General features: G+C 51.5%; 7 protein-coding genes across 7 annotated transcripts; 3 read left to right on the top strand and 4 right to left on the bottom strand.

The window, feature by feature from the left end:
* Positions 1-153: 153 nt before the first annotated feature.
* On the bottom strand, positions 154-904 carry M438DRAFT_338944 (uncharacterized protein; the record flags this gene model as incomplete). Its single annotated transcript, XM_029904169.1, has 3 exons — positions 154-381; positions 438-535; positions 739-904. The coding sequence occupies 3 exons, from the start codon at positions 902-904 to the stop codon at positions 154-156; spliced, it is 492 nt and encodes a 163-aa protein (XP_029756596.1).
* Positions 905-2,165: 1,261 nt separating this feature from the next.
* M438DRAFT_358858 (uncharacterized protein) lies at positions 2,166-3,013 on the top strand (the record flags this gene model as incomplete). The annotated part of the gene is made up of 3 exons (XM_029907298.1): positions 2,166-2,232; positions 2,271-2,345; positions 2,550-3,013. The coding sequence occupies 3 exons, from the start codon at positions 2,166-2,168 to the stop codon at positions 3,011-3,013; spliced, it is 606 nt and encodes a 201-aa protein (XP_029756595.1).
* A 1,486-nt stretch (positions 3,014-4,499) lies between these two features.
* On the top strand, positions 4,500-5,739 carry M438DRAFT_358856 (uncharacterized protein; the record flags this gene model as incomplete). Its single annotated transcript, XM_029907297.1, has 3 exons — positions 4,500-4,924; positions 5,092-5,280; positions 5,481-5,739. 3 exons carry the CDS (start codon positions 4,500-4,502, stop codon positions 5,737-5,739), a joined length of 873 nt encoding a protein of 290 aa, XP_029756594.1.
* Positions 5,740-7,626: 1,887 nt separating this feature from the next.
* Positions 7,627-8,684, bottom strand: M438DRAFT_358855 (uncharacterized protein; the record flags this gene model as incomplete). The annotated part of the gene is made up of 4 exons (XM_029907296.1): positions 7,627-7,816; positions 7,886-7,939; positions 7,989-8,125; positions 8,475-8,684. The coding sequence occupies 4 exons, from the start codon at positions 8,682-8,684 to the stop codon at positions 7,627-7,629; spliced, it is 591 nt and encodes a 196-aa protein (XP_029756593.1).
* Positions 8,685-12,153: 3,469 nt separating this feature from the next.
* M438DRAFT_304410 (amidase signature enzyme) lies at positions 12,154-14,037 on the bottom strand. The gene is made up of 2 exons (XM_029902187.1): positions 13,980-14,037; positions 12,154-13,927 (listed from the first exon to the last, which is right to left on the bottom strand). Exons 1-2 carry the CDS (start codon positions 14,009-14,011, stop codon positions 12,244-12,246), a joined length of 1,716 nt encoding a protein of 571 aa, XP_029756592.1. The 5' UTR covers positions 14,012-14,037; the 3' UTR covers positions 12,154-12,243.
* Positions 14,038-14,461: 424 nt separating this feature from the next.
* On the bottom strand, positions 14,462-16,863 carry M438DRAFT_399901 (uncharacterized protein). The gene is made up of 2 exons (XM_029909442.1): positions 16,539-16,863; positions 14,462-16,482 (listed from the first exon to the last, which is right to left on the bottom strand). Exons 1-2 carry the CDS (start codon positions 16,740-16,742, stop codon positions 14,677-14,679), a joined length of 2,010 nt encoding a protein of 669 aa, XP_029756591.1. The 5' UTR covers positions 16,743-16,863; the 3' UTR covers positions 14,462-14,676.
* Positions 16,864-17,221: 358 nt separating this feature from the next.
* M438DRAFT_338938 (Mov34-domain-containing protein) lies at positions 17,222-18,333 on the top strand (the record flags this gene model as incomplete). Its single annotated transcript, XM_029904168.1, has 2 exons — positions 17,222-18,131; positions 18,182-18,333. 2 exons carry the CDS (start codon positions 17,222-17,224, stop codon positions 18,331-18,333), a joined length of 1,062 nt encoding a protein of 353 aa, XP_029756590.1.
* Between the last annotated feature and the right edge of the window lie 688 nt (positions 18,334-19,021).

The following is a 19,021-nucleotide window of genomic DNA, read 5'->3' as shown; positions in this document are numbered from 1 at the left end:
GAGTAGGTTCGTGACAGTGAGGGAATATGACAAAATCAAGCGAGGGTCTTGAACGCCTCGAATCAAGCTCTGTGTGATGTTCTTCACCCGAACAACCATGAAGCCTTTGTCGTATCTGCCTTTGTTGCGAACGTCTCTTAGGATGGCGCCTCCTTACAGGATCGCACCTATCTGAAGGCAGATCTGCAGCAGAGCTGGCTTGACCATTTCGCTATAAATCAAACCACCAGGTCGACGTGGTCCATTCGTGTCGAACTGGAGGGCCGAATTATAGATCATGTCGCGGAGCTTCATGGGCAAGGCCTTGAGTCGGAAAGTGTGAGTCCTGTCTTTTCTCATCAGAGCTTTGACGTAATTCGCCTTGACGTACGGGCGAGGAATCTTGAAGAGGTCGTTAGTCCAGGCGAGATAGTGGTGACGTGTAAGGTTGTCTTTACGCAAAAGCTTGTACAGCTTCTTGCACGTAATGGTGCTTGTAGGGGCAGGTCGTAGGTGGTGGCTGATTGTTCGGTCTGTTCAGGTGCGGGAACAGACACTGGAATTACTCATATTAGTCCCCGGTGCTTGTTGGAGATCGCTAAATTTTCTGCAGTCCTGGTGTTGATCATCATTGATGCTCTGATGGCAACATATATATCGCGTGTAGGATAGATCGCAACGACGTTGAAGCTGTAGTGACCGGCAGCGAATGGTGCGAGAACGATCCAGGCTCAAAATTGGTGGGCTTGGATGGAGTACGGGACCTGTTCTTTGGGTTGACAATCTGGGTGGTACGGTTGCTGGGACGGTTGGTGTGGGTTGATGGGAGACTTGATGGAACGGTGGCACCAGCTTTGGCTTGGCGCTTCGCGATGTAGCGGGCCAAGGCAGGGTTGTTGTCGGGAGTAGGAGGGATTGGAGCCATGGTAGGAGTGGTCTTTGTGTTTATAAAGGACGAGGGAGCAGTCCGTTCCGGAAGCGGGAACGAAGAAGAACAAGAAGAAGGGTGAGAAGCCCGGGAGCCAAAACGTTCACGCGGTGACGGAGCTGTGGAAGTTGTTGTTGTATGAGAAAGGAAGAAACGTGGTTGGTTGTAAGGAGTGAGGAAGAGGTTGGTATTATTCCATATGCCCTTCAGTAGGCTAAGTAACGCCCCAAATCAGGTGTGGCCTTGTGTCGAGCCCTTTCCGTGAGATCAGACTAGGTTGCTGTTGCGGGGCTCCAACAGCATCGCTCATCTATCTTCTAGCCACGAGCAATCCCAGAAGACCTCAGTGAGGGCCAAGAAATACAGCAGAAGATCGAGTGGAAGCCATCTTCTTGAGGATACCATCCCTCGCATCGATATATACAATTCAGCCCTGTGCTGCTGATGGCTGGGGGCGTGAAACTGGCAGTGGTAGCTTCTAGTCCGGTCGTTAGTCTACGGTCGGCATGGCGGCAATGGATCATGTTGAGGATAGATAAAGACTGATTCTCATGGCGGTCTCTGTGTCTTGCATCTTCACGATGGTCTGATGCTGACGTAAGAGTTTCAGGACCCCGTGTTTCGTCTCCCTGCTCCTGAACGAGAAACTCCTCAAGCTGATACTTCACATCGACGTCGTATCTAGCAGAGTTTTCGTCCTCAAGTGCTTCAGGCATGTCGTTCGATGCAGCTCTACTGTGTGCCGAGGTGAAGCGCTGGTTCTCGCGGCCCTTGACGGGTTCTCTTCTGTCTCGTCGTCTAAGTTAACCTCCTCGTTCAGTTGGCAAGCTTAGAAGCCAACCTAGACAAAGGGCTTGAACAGTATCGTCGATGGTGACGTGTGGTCGGTCTTCTGCTGGGATACCCAAAGCACGTTGAGGGCGCCAACATTGGCCTATTCGAGAGCAGGGAAGAAGCTGTTGTGCAGCGTTCGTGTCTCATACCACAACTCAGAAGTAGCCAAAGCATATAATATAAATTCGAATAATGCCAGTGGCACTCAGCATGAGCTTTGGGGCAGGCCTTTCCAGAGTGCTAGTAGGTATCGACTTTCCAGCGGGTGATTTCTGTGTTTTCGCAACACAAGATCATCCGAGAAAAGTTGATTGGGCCAAAGGAACACTGCAAACCTTTGATTCGGTGTTCATGTGCGTCGCTATCGACAACGGCATGTGGTCGTTCTTCTTGAGACCTTCGGTTGTCAGAAGGTCCTCGAAACATGTGTAACAATACACATGTCCACACTCTGCCATACAATCAGTGTGTGAGGGTACGCGAGACGATTGGTGAGTATGTTTGCGATAAAGACTAGACCGTACTGTAGATGTCTGGTTGAGAAGGCAGCTCAAACATGGCGATGAGGTTGAGAGACTCATACAGGAACTCAGAAGCACTCAAAGTATATATATGCTAACACCAGGGTATTCCAGCATATGCTAACCATGACTAAATCCATGGGTGGTGGGGTTAGTGGCAGCATTCACCGCAGTGTTCCATGCTGGGCGTAGGCTGAGGCAGAGTTGGACTTGTGCGGAGGGGGACGCAGTTGTGGTCTGCTGGGGTAATCCTCGGAAACCGCACAGCTTGTGCTTTGTGCCCTGAGGCATAGCGATGTTGTCGCCCTCCACGAAACCAGATCGCAGTGCGACAGAGGAGTTGATGGAATCGACAGATGTGCTTGCTGACTACTTTCCGACCGCGAGTACTTCATCCCCGAGATTCCTCCCATTGAGTGAGCATCAACGAGCGGTTGAAGCGGTGCATCTTCCTGCACGAGGAGATGACCAGGAGTTCTTCAGCAGGCAAGGGGGGCAAAGCCTTGAGATAGCCAGGCTGCCAGCTTTGTTCCATGGTTGTGGCTTCCAGGTTGCCTGCGTGGCAACATCCTGGATGTGTTCTTCCGAAGACTGGGTTGAAGTTTTCTTGTTGGGCTCGCAGTTGTTTGGATTAGGTGTCTTGGGTGTCATGACTAACTTGGGTGTCTTTGTTGGCTTGGGCGTCTTGGGTGTCTTAGCTGACATGGATGCCTCAGCTTCTTTGCGTGACAGCGGTTGGCAAGGAAGGTAAAGCCTTAATATAGCAAGGCTGCCAGGATTGGTTGATAGTGGTAACATTGTCTATCTCGGTGAGGAAAGAGCCGTGGGCGCCTGGGTTGTCTGGTCAAAGTGCTCATGTACGGCTTCGAGGTCTTTGTATCCGCGGTTAGAAAGTAGGGAGCGTTCGGCCTCGGGAACGTGGTAGAAAGTGGGCGACTAGCTCGTTCCTCCCAATTGCGTGAGGAGCAACGAGCGGTCGAAGTGATGCATCCATTCGTAAGAGGGGACGACTTGCAACTCTTTGGCTGGCAAGCAAGGCAAAGCATTGATGTAGGCAGGCTACCATGCCTGGGCGATGCTTGTAACAGATTCGACATCACTTCTAGACGGCTCTGCCTGAGCAATCGCAACGATGGCCTTTCAAGCGTAATGTCACCATTTAGATTCCTCTTGACCATCTCAATGATGACCTCGCTGAGACCTCTTTAAAGCCGCGGCACGGCGGCTTTAGCAGCATCTTCGCTAGCGTCTATAGACTGGCTACCAGGCCTGGTCGATAGTTGTGACATCGTTCTCGACTTCAAAAAGTCCAAGAGCTTCCACCTTTTGGGTAACGTTTCGACGATGGGGTGCATGCGTTCTGGTTCTGGCGAACGGTGCTTGTCCCTTTGCGACCTCTGAAACAGGTATCATAGTCGGTGATGTGGAAGTTATAAACGTAGAGCCTGGTGGTGTGACCGATCTCAAATGTTCCAGGACGCTGCGGGCCGTGAGGGGCCATGTCATCAGATGTGATGCCAGGGTTGGGAGAGCTGGGCGGTTGTGCGAACCCACGCAGCTCCTCTGAAATAGGCTTCCTTCTCCTCAACATGTCATCTTTCGTTATGTAAAACTGGTACTCTGGGGCCGTCTCTTCGCCTAGTGCAAGAGGATATATAAGCTTTCTGATCTCTGTCATGTCCGCAAAACCTCTGCCGAGAAGTCCAGCAAAAGCTGTCTTGCTAGTATTTCTCGTCGTCATTGGATTGTGAAGTCACAGCTGTTAGATGTCTCCGAGGCCTTCAATTGCTGTCGGCTTCAGCAATCGTGTCCAGGGGTATTTGTGGTTCGGCCTAGCAATAAGCTGTTGACCTTTTTGCGGAGTAAAGAAGCTCTGTCGATGGTGTTGCCTGAGTTGAGTACCACACCGATTTGTGTCTTAATCGCGAACCTGCTGGCGAACAGCGTAGTGTAGCTTGTGAGTAGCAGCACCTTGGTGGGTAGATAGGAAATGACGACCAGATCGTCCAAAGACAGCTCTTTGCCGGTGCGATTTCCATAATCCTAGGCCAGGAATTGGCGGCAAAGGTATCATGCCAAGATTATGATGATGCTTGCGATGTTGGTTGAGAGAAGAAACAGAGATCTAAGAAGTGATCTGTTCGCATGGTTAATGTGGTCGTAGATGGAGGACATGAGTTCATAGTGGCTCTTGGCGGATTGAGAACGTGTCTCAGTGGTTCCATCGACATAACATGATGCCAGGACGCTCATCACTCGACGAAGCACCAAGTGATCCGGATGATAAAGATCATGAAGGTTTGATTGCTGAGGTCGCCGAAGTTGCCGGAGTTCAGGCAAAGTCTCATGCCAAGAGAAGACATGCTTTGCTGCAACAAAGTCTGGAGGGGAAGACATCCAGCCTTATAGAACAAGCTCTGGCTTACAAAACTGGCATTCTCTTGGCCAGCAGGCAGATGAAAAGTGATGTTACCTCTTGCCCACTCAATCTCGCGCTGCTCCTCGTCATGACACATCCGCACATGATGCGTGTCGAAGAACGGGGTGTAGAGTTGAAAGGTTTCGGTCACCGATGCTATGTAGAGGAAGAAGGGGGAAAAAAAGACGTTGCTAAACGTAGGAAACGAAAGGATGCGGGACGGAGAATGGGACTCGTAAAGCTGTCCGAACTTTAGCGTTGCTAACGCTCGCCGGACCCTCCGACGAGGCGGTATAGGTGTCCATTAATGACACATTCGAGCGGTGGGGGTGGTGGACGGCGAACTGATGCAGCGGACGAAACGGGCTCGCCATCGTCGTTGGTGCTGGCTTCTGAAACGGCAGGGGTAGGGGTGGTATCGGTGGTGCGCTTGCGCTTCTTCTTGTTGTGCTTAGGAGCAGGGGGCTTGATGTAGAAATCGCATTAACTCTGCTCGCCGTACCACTGGCAATTGGAGCAAGCTCCGTTGGCCACTCCGGCCAAACTTTTGGTCTCGGCGAATTTGAGAGGTTTGGAGTAGTTCGCGTGCTTGCCGGAGTGTGTGTTGGCGTGTATGAGTTGCTGCCGCACTCTGCCGTCACGGCCATGGGTTCGGCGCGTGTTACGAGCTGGTGCAAGGAGCTTCACAGATCTGTTAGAGCAGACTGTGTCACGAAGGGTACCTCTTGTTGCGATAAGGGCGGCGCATGAACCCTCTGAACGGAGCATGTGAATCTTGGTAAACCTAACGTCCTTGTAGACAGCTAGGTCGAATGCCCGAATGGAGGCGGGCTTGCGAGCAGCAGCGAGGGATGATTAGTTTGTTGCCTGTGCATGATATACGAGATGACCTTAGTCGATGGAACTTTGCCATGCTCAGCAAAGTTCTGAATGGCACGATCGAGAAGAGTCAGATATTAAGCGGTCGTCTTGGACTGGTCTCCACCGGCTCATTGTACCACGAACGCGAGGACAGACAACTGTATCAGAACCTCTTCGGGCAGCAGAACAGAGGTTGATGCTGATCACAGTCCGTTATTGATCAATGCGTTAGAAAAAAGGTTGAATGAAGAGCACATGTTTGCTGCATGAACCATCCGAGAGCCAAATTGAGGGGCAGGTGTGCCTAAAGTCGCAATAGGCACACCGATAGCATGTGAGGTAGTGGCAGCTCCAGCAGTAGTGGCAGAGCTCAAACCGAACAGCAGGAAAACGTCCCATCGGCAAGCGCTCAGCGGTTTCTCGAGCCTTGACAGATAAGACGGCAGCAGCTCTTGATCAAGGGAAATGGTTGTAAGGGCCCGGAAAGATTGTTGACATGGCGTTGCTCCCTCATGACGATTGCTTCTTATCTTTCACCTCAGCGGAAGTGTTGATGTCTTCCATGTGTCCAAGCAGTATCTGAGTTATAAGACGGTAGGCCGGGTCCATGTAGTCCATGTAGTCTGTCTCTTCTGTGCGATCAGAGCTTCCAAGCGCACCAGCCCACATCTCGTCATTGAAGAGGTCGTCGATCACTCAGGTGGAGTGGTAGAAGCATTGTCTACATGTCTGTTTCTTGAGCTGCACATCTACCATGTGCGAGCTCTGATATCGATGCCGTTAGTGATATGGAGGAAGACCGTTGGAGACAAAAGGTCCTGTTGGAACGCCCTCGCGCTCTCATGGCGGGTGTCTCTGATCTGTATCATGTGAAATTCCAGGAGCAAGGTATATATTAGCCTCGATCAAGGTCTTCCACGCCCATGGTAAGACAGCGTCAGGCAGAGACTCTGCGACCGCGAACATTTTGTCTGCAATCAGTCGGAGACATAGGACAGGAAAACATCTTGTCGGCGAAGCACTCGGCGAGATTTTGAGCTTCGAACATATATATATAAAGATCTTGGGCTTGTTGTATAGGGTTGTTTCCCTCGGTCTGGGTGAGGGGCCCAAGCAATGAGCTTTTCATCTTGTAATGGTCGTAGATTCTTGGTGGAGGAATGTGATAAGCTCGCCAATGGCATGGAAGGTGGAAGCGGTTGAGGCAGCACAAGAGTGGTGTGGTTCCTGAGGCTCACAGCCTTGCAGGCGGTCAAAATGCTTGTATCGTTGTAATCATTGTCAGAAATATTGATCAAGGTGAAAGGCGTTCGCAGACAGCTATATGAGGTGCCGCCAGTGTTTTAGACATCTGAGAGGGATACAGGCGGACACGCAATCTAGCCACTCATGATCTATTCGTTGGACTTTGTCGGGTGTCTTGGTGACGGAAGTCATATGAGGGTGATGGTGATCCAAACTTGTGGCGATCAAGCACAGTAACATCAAAAGGATCCACCTAGCGAACCCAGAGCCTTGAGCTTCAAACTCACTCTTGCCGTAGTTTGACTGCCATTGTGCTCTGTTGTTGGACTGCGCAAACTCACTATCAGGGGTACTTGGCGTTCAAATAGCGCCCGTAGAGCTTCAGGGATCTGAGCAAGGTCGGGTGTCGAGATCAATGTCACAAAGACATCATACAGCTCCTGGGTGACCGTGGCGAACTCTCCTCTTTCTGATGTTTATTGTTGGTGTTGATAGCTTTGTGGAATAAGGGCGGCGATGTCTGTCTGCGAGTACAGAGGGCTTGATCCAGAACTCGATACACTCTACAGAGCCGAAGTCAGGGACCGGTAAGATACAAAGCCAGAACGTTGAGCTTCAAGGTCCAGGCAAACGATGAGTATGTTGAGGCTGTCGCGCCAGATTTCTTTGAATCAATTTCCGCTCTCACAAAGAGTATGGGTTGGTAGCATCTGTCAGAGTGATCTTCTTCCTTCTGGTTATATAAGGTATTCGAAGCTGGTTTGAAGTTGTGCGCTTGGCGACGAATAGTTCTTGTATCTCTTGAGCCTCGCCAAGAATAGTTGTTGTAGATGATTTAATTAATAGTCCCAAGTAATTCCCAGGGTGGTTGGATGAGTGGTAGCGTGTTGTGAATTGACGGGAGTGCCGTTTGGGCTAAGCTTGCTCGTGAGCGCACACACTATGGTGTGCGGCGCGAGTGTAGCGGTACTTGAAGCTTGCACCGCAGCCCCCGTTGCAGAACCAGGGACGAGCATCAGGAGTATGATGCTAAAGATGACTTCTCATCTCCGCCCTGTCCCTGTGGGGGCCGACGGTGCAGCCGTTCCAGCGACACACCTTGACTCTTGGGCGAACCCGGACTGCACTAATGTGCTGTTAGTCGAGGTGGTCCTGTTAGTCATCATGCTTCTGCTTCTACTAGAGAGCGTGATCGACTTACGTATAGCTGATCTTGGTCAGCAAAGGCGGCACCTCGTCTCTGGTCACGCGGCAGATCTTGGCAACGCGAGGTCGCGTAAATCCAAAGTTGGTAAGCTTAAAGTCGGTTTGGTATGGACTGCGGCGCTTGGGGACCGTCTAGACCACAGTGACGCGAACCTTCTCGTCGAGGGTCTCAGTAGACAACGCATAATCTCAGACTCTCCTCGTTTTTCGAACCCATTTTGTGTTGCAGATCAGAGATATCCTGTAGACTCTAGTCTGATCTGGACTGAAAACATGAGATTCTTGTCCAGGGGTCGGCGCGAGCACTCATCTTGCCTGATAGGTCTTCTGGAAGCTGAATGTAGTGGTCTCTTTGCCAAGTTTCGAACGGGTTGTAGCCTTCGGAACCCAAAGGCAGTCATTGGGACTGGCAGCGACAGTTGGGACTTGAAGCGGATAGTGTTTCCTCTGTGCGTGCCTGGATGAGCTGATCGTCGCTGACGGAGACATGGCGGCGACCCTTCGGGGTATGGGTCTCGCTGATGATTACAACATCGTCGTCCTCGTCGTCTGAGACCACGATAGGTGCGTCTTGCTTTTTATCGTCGTCGATGATGTAAGACCACGGTGGATCATTAGCCACCTGGGGCTCCCGGACCTTGCGTTCGACCCTGCGTTCAATATCGGAGCTGCCACCAGCGATCCTAGCCATGGTTTTGCGCTCGACAGAAATGACGCTCCAAGAAGATTTAGTGCGCGCTGGACTCACGGACCACAGAGGCTCTCGTGGTAGGGTCATCAAGGTGCTGTGTGCAATCTCCTTTTGCATGTGCTTGTTGTAAGTCGCACAGGCGGTGTTCAATCAGGTCTGGATGAGCGAACTATGCGCTCCTTGAAGGCTTTACAGACAAGGCGGAAGGTAGGCAGATCATCAGGGTGGGCCAATCTGACAAGTAGTTCGGGCGGTAGATTGAACGTAATGGATAAGGGCTCTCCATATATATATCCGCGTCCAACACAACTTCATTGCGTTGCGAAGAGTAATGGTCGACTACGAGGTTTCCTTGGTGTCGTAGAGTTCGACGACTTTGTCCACAATCTCGTTAGTAGGGAAGGGGATGTCAAGCATGCAGACTTCGTCTCTGACGTCAATGGGGAGTTTTTCGGGTTCATTAGACAGTTTAGGTGTCGTGTCTGTTGGCGAGAAGAAAGACCTATAGGCCAAAGCTCAGGTCACCAGCTCAAGACACCTGCAGTTGTGTGAGGGTTGTTGTTTTGGGAGTTTTGGAGTGTCTTCTCCACTCGTATATAGTCTTTGAGGATTTTTCGCAGTTTGTGGCCCTTTTCAGAAGTCCGGTGAAGGAGCACGCGGGAAATCGAAAGGCAGATGAGGCGGCCTGATGTCTCTCCAGGTTATGGGAAGCCAACAACACCCGGCACAGTCGCAGGATGGACAGGAGGATGCAGACACTGGTCAAGTGAGGCCTTCAGTGTGGTGCTTTTTGGGGCTGTGTGCTTCGAAGTGACGATGATGTTGTTTGTCCAGCCAACAAGAAAGCACGGGCGACATGTTAAGTGCGCCCTGGAGTATATACAATAGCGCTCGACAGAACGTCGTCCGAGATATCTGAAGGAACGGCGCAGAGCCGTAATCGACTAGTGAATGCGAAGTCGGCTCCGAGAGGAAACCAACCTCGTAAATAGATGTTGTGAGGTATCCGAAGTCCAGTCTCATTGGAGATGATCATTTGAAAGTTGGACACTCAGATTGTTCAGAGGTACTAGCAGCAGTGACAATGGAGCCAGTAGGAATGCCGGTAGTGAAGAATAGGTCAATGGCCAGCTGGGCAAAGGGAATGCCTTGGGTGGGACGGTTTTGAGGACCAGTGGGTGAACTGGGAAGATGGGGGGCGGGGGAAGAGCCATCATTCTGAAGAAGAACACGGTGGACTCGACGTAGTTCATTTCAGCTCTGAACATTTGCTTGCATGTCAACCCAGTCGTGGCATTAGCACGTGAAAGCTGTAGAGATTCAAGGACAGTGAGATATAAGTGAGGCATAAGGGCGCCGACGGCGGTCTTGGTGGTTGACAAGATAAGTCCGTAATGACAGCAATATCGACTGCAATGGTAGAAAGCGGAACGGCTGTAGGTCGAAAACCGGCGCGCCAGGTACACGTGTCGGATCTGCAGTCATTACGGTGAGGACATGTTGGATTTGGTAGGGACTGAGGACATGATGTGTGCTCCGGTATTTTGAACTGAGTCCAGTCTTGTTGAGTTGATGAGATTCAACTGAGGTGTGGGTCAATGTCTGCAGTGAACAAATCATAGCTCTCTGAACATACACGCAAGGTCGTGCTACGTCGGAATGTCTTGGGTGATGGAAAATGGCGTCGAAGGTCGGGATGAGACAGGAGCTTTTGGATGTAGCGGCGGTGAGGGACATCTGTCAGTTCTTTTCGCATGGTTGAGAGGCGTGCGATGTCGACGTCGTCGAGCAAGTGCCTCGATGTGTTGTTGCGTCGGTTTAAATTTGTGCCTTTGCTGGATGCACGTCCGTACCGATGAGCTCCTCAAGCAGTGGCAGTGAATAAGCTCTGAGCTCGGTAACCGGAGCTTTGGGGCAGGCTTGGAGGCGCCACAGAGGGTAGGCTCTCGAGGTGTCACAAGCTTGTGAGATCCCATGAGCTTGTGAGCTGTGATGACAGTACGAGTGTCATTTATCTCGTCGAGCAAGGAGCAAAAGAATCCATCGGATCAACTCAGACAATAGCTTGGCGGCAAAAGCAATGATAGTGTGTTTGACCTCACGAATTCACCAGCCGCAAGTGGGACATGGTGCGATGACAGCAGCCATATCGGTGTCGTCCTGGTACAGCACGACGGGCATTGTGAATCTTCTCTGTCGGAAGTCGGCAGCTGTGGTTTCTCGGAGTTGCAGGAGCTTTTGCGGTGAGTGGCCTTTAGAGTCAGGAGCGGCCAGATCCAAGTGAAGAGCGATCATGGCCTGAGTATATGCGGGCAGATGAAGTTGGAGTCGATGGGGTCGCTGAGTGAACGGCCTCCGTCGGCAATGATTTGATGCCTAATATCAGGAAGATGAAACGCAGCTGGAAAGTGGTTAGTCAGATACAGTAAAAGTGAGATTCAAGAAACACCCTTACACTTGTCTGGCTGGTGCATCATGTTTGAAGAAGCAGGTAAAAAGACGTCATGCTGTTATATAGCGCATTCACGACCTCGGCGGAGATCAAGGTCGACCGGTTGGTTGGTGCATCCAGGACCCGGATATATAAGTAAAGAAGTGAAAGTAGTGAGCGATGATGCTCAGAACTTCCGGCGAGAAGATGGACGTTGATATACTTTCCCGCCCTTCAGTTCGGACGTGCCAGAAGCTTCAGTGTTTTCCAGCATGTGTTCCAGCAATCGCCAGAAACAGGAAAAGACCAACAAAGAACTTCATGATTGGGCCGAGCAAACAAGCTTACCCGAAGCTTGCATGAAAGAAATCTTGGCTTGCCACATCTGCGTGTCTAACAGCAGGCAAACAACAACTTCTCAACTGAAAGAGAGGCGCGAAAACACACCGACATTTGCGTGTCTGGAAGAAAGAAAGCGGTGAGATGGCACTTCGCGGAGCGGGTACAGAACGCTATCATTGAAATCCTGGTATCCTCATGCCATGACCCTAGACAAAGAGCGGTCGTGCATCGATTCAGTGTTTCTGGTGACCATAGGTGTGCAACTATCATGTTTTGTGAGGCTTTCGGGAATCCGGAATGTGAGACAAGGCTGTCAGTTTCGCTATCTCCATTCATAAAGGTATTCGACAAAGGAGTGATCACGCGTGGTTCCCTTCAGTTGAATCACCCTAGACTGGGAATAATTGTGTTTCGATTTGGACCTGAGGCTTCTGGACGTCCTAGGCATCAGGGATGTACTTTGACACGTACGGTCTCAAATTGGTGGGGATTCGGGAGACAGCAAGAAGAGATCGACGATTAGAAGGCCTTTTTCCTGCTCTCGGCGGGGAGTGTAGCTGTTCAGAAGATAAGCTTGCCTTTTGCCAGCTACATATCGGCGACAGTGGTTATACATGGGAGGGGTGCTGACGAAGACCCTAAGGAAACAACGATCGCTGCTTCTGCAGAGGATGAGGTAGATATGAAAACAATCTTGCATTTCAAATTCTACAAAATCAGCAGTGATGGCCAGTGGAGATACAGAAGAAAGGCTCAACACACCACGAATCTTACTCTTTTGCGTTTCTAAGGCACTTGGAGCAGTTCATAAACACTTCCACTGTCCTTGAGTGCTTGTTCCACTCGTTCCATAATGGCCAGGACCTTCTCCTCTTCCAGTCTTCTGCCGACAACTTGAACAGCCACAGGAAGGCCAGCCATCGCTTGTGCATCGTAATGCTTGTAGGCGCCTTGCGCAACGCCATTGTTGTTGATGACAAAGCCTGAAGGTAGGGCGTCCTTGGCAGCATCAACCTTGGTGACAGGAATGATGCCACAAGTATAGTCGAGAAGGTTGAATAGGAAAGTGTACCCGCAGGAAGAAACAGCATCCTTCATGCCGTCATGGGGAACAGCAGGTGTAGCGTTGGGAGGCGTGATCATCACATCCATTTCACACTTGCCATCAGTGTTGATACCATTCCACCAGTCGAACCAGATGTTCTTGAAGCTTTCTCGTTGATAGACAAGTTGCCAGTTCTCGTAAGCCGATTTCTCGTGGAGAGATTCGAGGAGACGGGCCCAGACGGCATCACGACGGATATAACGGACGTATTTAACATAGAGCCAGCGAAGCGGAGAGGGCAACTTCATCCAGAAAGTCAGTTGCGAGGCACCAGCGTCGTTCCATTCACCCGAGTTGAAGAAGCGCTTGTATGTTCTCGTACCCTCAGCATTGAGGAGTTGAGACGCGATAGCCAAAGCGTCCAGAGGAGCATGAGGCGCGGAAGGCAAAGTGAGATCGAAGACATCATGACCTTGTGCTTTGAGTGCCGAAGCAGTAGTTTCAAGTGCACGGGCACAAGCAGGTGCAGGATCAACCACACCATCAGTTCTCAGCACACCGATTCGAAGCCTTTTCTTCTCCTTGAACTCCTCGTAATCATCTTCACGCCATGCCAAAGGATGTACACTTTGATCGTACGTCCAAGGCTTGCATTGAATCAAGCTTCGAGTGAAGTAGACCAGATCCGAAAGCGTCCTTGTCATAGGTGAGAAGACACTAGGAATGCCTTCCTGGCCAGGCATGGAAGTGTCGACACCATATTTGGGCCACCTTCCAGTAGAGCAGCGAAGGGAAAAACAACCGGAGAAATGCGCAGGAGCGCGAACGGAACCGGCGACATCAGAACCAATGCCTATCCTCGAGCCACCGAAAGCGAGAAGAGCACCTTCGCCACCTGTACTGCCGCCAGGAGAATATTTTGCGTTATGAGGGTTCTTGCAACGACCCCAAACATCGTTTGTTGATTCGAAAGAGAGCAGGGTGATGGGTAGAGCAGTCTTGACGAATGGAATGGCACCAGCGTCTTTGAGTAGGCGCACCATAGCACCATCTACAGCATGAGGCTTGAAGCACTTGCCAGAGTATCCAACGGAGGCATCGTATCCACCAACGACAATAGAGTCCTTGAGCGAGACAGGGATACCAGCAAGAGGTCCTTTCAAGTTGATAGATCCGTCCTGAGTCCACTTCTCGGCCTCGGGGAACATGATCTCGGTCAAGCAGTTGGTAGCTTCATGTGCTTTGACAGCAGCCTTACCGTAAGCTCGAAGAACGTCCGCGGGTGACTTGATAGAGTTTTGTACATCTTGTACGAGTTGATCGATGGGTGCATCTAGTATAGATCTCTCGTCGGACGAGATAGAACCTTGATATGACTTTGGCAAGTTTGCAATTCGATCAGCACGCTCATCTTGCTTCCGTTGGCTGAAGGCGAGTCAGTGATGGAGCTTCTCACGAGCCATGGACTATGACATACCATATCTGTTTGTGAGATCCAAGGGGCCACATGATATTTCTGTGTTCCGTCGAGACCGTAATCGCAAAACATAGACTTTGTGTGAAGGAGAAGTAAACTGATCAAGGGCAAATTTGATCAAGTCAAAGAGGAAATATACAGAAGGGAAAGGGAGGACACGAGACTCTTATACTTCTTGCCCGAAGTGCCCGCAGGTTATCAGGAAGGCGGGGTTGCGGAGGTTGTCGCTGATACCGGCTAGAGCTGCCGGATTGGGTTTGGTGTCAGATAACGGCTGGAGCTTCCAAATTCAGCACAGCAGCATCATAGTGAAGAGCTCGAAAGGCAGAATGCCGAATAGCGGGATATAATATGTCCAATCATCAAGGTCAGTGTGAGCAAGTTTGAACATGATAAACCATTTCTACGTATCAATCGTGGTCTACTCGTGACATCCAAGGACGCCTGCTTGCAGTCCTTTCCTCCTAACTCGAGCCCTTCTCAACAAGACGTATACCCAGCAAACTCCTTGCCATACCGGAAACGAATGCAGTTTGAGACGCCGAACTCCAAGATAATCGTTTGCGCCTGGCGATCCATCATTCGAGCGGGAAATTCATGCTATCGGATCAGGTGGCGGCGAGCTTAGCGGACTTGATCTGAGATCAGAGGAACCGGGAAGGAATGCTGAGGGCGTGCGCGGTGAGACAAAATCCTCCTAGTTTATACCACCGGCCTCACCCTCACGCTTCATCTCTCCCTGGACATCCTCGGCATCTCGTTCTTGGCGGCCCTCTTCCTTAGCTTCAGCAGCACCATCTCCCATCTCGACATCTTCTGGTGCAGTTGTAGTTGTTTCCGCAACAGTCGGATCCGGGGGAGGTGTTGCAGTAGGTCCAGCACCAGCCTGTGTGTTGTTTGAGTTCGGTGCGTTTGCAGGCGGCTCAGCGACATCGTCCTCACCCATCTCGACGTCTTCTGGCTCGGCTGCGGGAGCTTGAGCGGTAGTCGAGGGGGCGTTTTGCGGCGATCGTGCTCGTTGTGTTCCGTTACTGGCGACTTCCTCACCCATGGCGGGTTGCACAGCGTGAGGATCTTCGGAAGCCTTGGCAGCCATGATAGCATCTCCAACAGCTGCATTCGCGGCTTGTGCTCTGTCAACAACCATCTGGTCTGCTTGAGCAGCAGCTGGCGGTAATGTAGTATCGAGGGGAGTGGTTGTACCAGATTCGGCGAGAGAGCCTTCGGCCATGTCGGCGTAGGGGTTCTTGTGATCCGTTATCCTTGGACGACGGGGCTCTGCTCCAGGCTGCTTCTTGACGCCAAGAAGAGCATCCATCTCCTCGTCATCCGAGTCCTCAAACTCATCATCGCGCTCGATACGAGCATCCCACTTGCGTTCAGTGTAGCGAGAGTCAGGGTTTTCATCGTCGTCCTTATCGTCGAGGCGCTGCTCACGCTCATCCAAATCTTCAGTGTCGCCTTCGTTGTCCGGGTCATTCTCGTTGGGTTGTACGACAAGCGGTGAACGTGGCACGTCGGTCATTTGCACACTGGGAGCGAACCTCGTACGTGACAGGTTCTCGAAGACTTGTAGCTTGATTTTCTCGAGGTATTCAGGACTGTTGGCGTTGTCCATGTTCGAAGGGCGGACATCCAGTTCGAAGTCGGGAGAGTAGTATTCATAGTAGTCGGTGTAGGGCAGCTCAGGGCCCATTTCTTGACCAACCAGTTGACCGGTCTCGTATGCCCATGTGCGAGCAACGTTTCGCATGGTGTAGCCACCGCCTCCAAGTACCAGAGTAGGAAGGTTGAAGCTCTTGACATACTTGACGCAGTTTGCGTGACCTCGCATGGACAAATTGAAGCATCCAAGACGATCACCACTCAGCGAGTCACCACCGCACTGCAGAACGACAGCATCAGGGCGGAAGAATTCCATGATCTTGGCGATGATAGGCTCGAAGACACTTTTGTATGCGACATCGTCCATGCCGTCGCGAAGAGGGAAGTTGACGGCGTAGTTCTTGCCATTTCCGACACCAATGTCGCGTAGCTCACCAGTACCGGGGAAGTACTCTCCGTACTTGTGGAAAGAGCAGGTCATGACGCGGTCTGTCGAGTAGAAGGCTTCCTCAACACCGTCACCGTGATGGACATCAATGTCGATGTAGAGAACGCGCGACTTGAAACGCAAAAGTTCGATGATTCCCAGGACAATGTCGTTGATGTAACAAAAGCCGGAAGCTTCACTCTTTTTGGCGTGATGCAAACCTCCAGCCCAGTTGACGGCGACGTCGCATTTTTGACGGTTCAGACGAGCAGCACCCTCCATACTGCCACCGGCGCTGATGCCACAGTACTCGAACAAGCCATCGAAGACAGGACAATCATCACCAACATTGTATTTTCCTTGCTCTTTCGCGTAGCTGTCCATGTTGTCGGGAGTGACTTTTGAGAGGAAGTCGACATATTCGTCGGTGTGGAATTGGGTCATTTCGTACTTGGAGGCAGGCTTGGCTCGCTGGGAGATGGTCAGTATGGTATACGAAGAATGCGACAGGTTGGGGGATGGCGCACGTAGATTTCCATCTTCTTGTACAAGCCGTAGTTCATGATTAGACTGTGGGCCATTCTGATGCGGTGAGGTTTCATGGGATGACCGGCATTGTAGGCGTAGTTTCCGACATCAGAATCGTAGAAGTAGGCGACTTTCTTGGGTCGGCCTCCGTTGGTAGCACGAGGAGGGTCCAGAGGAGGGCCATATTGCGCCGAGTTGGCCATGTCGGCGGCTTGACGAGAGGGCGAGGGCTTCTTTGCGGTCGCGTGTGTGTGTAGATATGCACTTCGGGTTATCGAGATGGGCAGAAGATATCGACAAGAAGAATGGCGAGATGGTTGACTTGATTGACTGGGTATGGACTTTTGGTGGATAAATGCAAGAGTGAATGGTACGCGATCTGCCACTTCCGAGCTTCGGGGAAGCATGCAAACCGAGCAAACTGCGAAGCTTCACAGGGAAAAGGTGCAAACAGAACAAACACAAGTCAAGGAAGGAGCGAGCGTCGGAGGTCGGAGCTTGTCCGTAGCTGGCCGCGCGCATCATCGTCCAGAGTCGCCGTCTGAAGCAGCTCCATCACTAACAATTCCATCTCCCTGTCGCTGTCCATCCATCACAACCTCGAGCTCCCATCTACTGCGTCACTTATCATCTGCGCATACTTAAAAAGAAGGAAGAATCACACACACATCACAACAACATCATGGACCGACTTTCACGAATGCTGGCCGCCGCCCAGGGCATGGGAGGCGGAGGTGCTATGCAGCAGGACGGCAACGTTGTCGACAACTCCGAGACTGTCTACATCTCGTCGCTCGCCCTCCTCAAGATGCTGCGTCACGGAAGAGCTGGTGTGCCTATGGAAGTCATGGGTCTGATGCTGGGCGAGTTTGTCGATGACTACACTGTCCGCGTCGTCGATGTCTTTGCCATGCCTCAAAGTGGTACCGGTGTTTCCGTCGAGGCTGTCGACCCTGTCTTCCAAACAAAGATGATGGACATGCTTCGCCAGACTGGGCGCCCGGAAACCGTCGTTGGCTGGTACCACTCACATCCTGGTTTCGGCTGTTGGTTGTCTAGCGTTGATATCAACACGCAACAATCTTTCGAACAGCTCACTCCCCGCGCCGTCGCCGTCGTCATCGATCCTATTCAATCCGTCAAGGGCAAGGTTGTCATCGACGCCTTCCGTCTTATCAACCCCCAAACTCTCATGCTTGGCCAAGAGCCTCGCCAGACAACCTCCAACGTTGGTCACCTCAACAAGCCATCTATTCAAGCCTTGATCCACGGCCTCAACCGCCACTACTACTCAATCGCCGTCGGATACCTCAAGGGTCGTGGCGGTCAAGGACACGGCACCTCGACAGCTGGCGAATCCTCGAATGGCCAAGTCGGTGGAGAGGAAGCCATGCTCATGAACTTGCACAAGAGCGTCTGGACAGAAGCCTTGACCATGCCCGACTTCAAGGCTGAGGGCGACCGCACTTTGGAGAAGCTCAACAAGCTCGTCAGCTTGGCAGAGGGCTACGAGAAGCGTGTCAAGGAGGAGACTGAGCTGTCCAAGGACCAACTACGCACAAGATATGTCGGCAAGGTCGACCCCAAGAAGCGTATGTCATGTCCACTTTCCGTCACACCTTCATCACTAACACAGTCGTAGACATCGAAACTCTCGGCCAAGATCTTCTCGAAGACAACATCGTCTCCGTATCACGCCAAATGATCGACAAGGAGGCTTCCGTACCATCCGCTTGCCGCATCGAAGCCGTGGATGACGAGGCTGATGGTATGGCTGTGGACCAAACTGCATAGACTGCGACATGTGCACACAGGCCAAGCGACGACGCTGTCCAAGACACTACCAGCAAAACCACCTCGAACAGCGAGACGACCTCGACTGCCTCATCTTTCGTGGAAATCGGCCACGAGGACGTGGAATGAGACAGCATGTCATCCATCAACCATGTATAATAGACATGCTTGCATGCATTCTCGGGGAACCCTGCATCGCGGGATTACGAAGGTCAAGACGCTGGAGGTCGGCAGGTAAACATTCTATATGCGCAACGACTGCAAGAATTATTCTCAGACTCAACTCTCCTTTTTACCCCCTTTGTCATGTGTCATGTCATTATGCAAAAGCTGGAATGCATAAAGCTTAGTTCACCTTCTTCAATCAAGAATTATCCTTCCGCTGCTGACAATCAGACCTCGACGTGTATCACCACAGCGTCTTCTCCCAAAGCTTTCAGTCCACCATGGTCGCCAACTCTCCATTTACGGTCCCGGTCTTCACGTATCACTGCATCCTACCACTCATGAAAGCAAGCCACCTCCTGTTGTTCCGCACTCCAGTGCTCTCTCAGGACTAAACGCTACTTCGAACCACATCCTGCGTCTCATCCTCCTGATGTCCTCTGTCATGTTTCCTGAATTCACCCACAATGTTCTGAACGTCATGTTTCGCCACTCTCAGCGGACATTCCGTTTATCTGGAAGC

Source organism: Aureobasidium pullulans (assembly GCF_000721785.1).
Source record: "Aureobasidium pullulans EXF-150 unplaced genomic scaffold scaffold_25, whole genome shotgun sequence".
Lineage (NCBI taxonomy): Eukaryota > Fungi > Ascomycota > Dothideomycetes > Dothideales > Saccotheciaceae > Aureobasidium > Aureobasidium pullulans.
Note: the sequence above shows the minus strand (reverse complement) of the source record. Positions and strands in the feature narration are given on the sequence as shown.

What these genes read in the sequence shown, in the direction of transcription:
- M438DRAFT_304410 (XM_029902187.1), bottom strand. Translation starts at nt 14,011, where the DNA reads ATGTGGCCCCTTGGATCTCACAAACAGATATG. An exon ending in GGATCTCACAAACAGATATG is followed by an intron (nt 13,928 to 13,979) that starts GTATGTCATAGT and finishes ACTCGCCTTCAG; the next exon opens with CCAACGGAAGCAAGATGAGC.
- M438DRAFT_399901 (XM_029909442.1), bottom strand. Translation starts at nt 16,742, where the DNA reads ATGGCCAACTCGGCGCAATATGGCCCTCCTCTGGACCCTCCTCGTGCT. An exon ending in ACAAGAAGATGGAAATCTAC is followed by an intron (nt 16,483 to 16,538) that starts GTGCGCCATCCC and finishes ACCATCTCCCAG; the next exon opens with CGAGCCAAGCCTGCCTCCAA.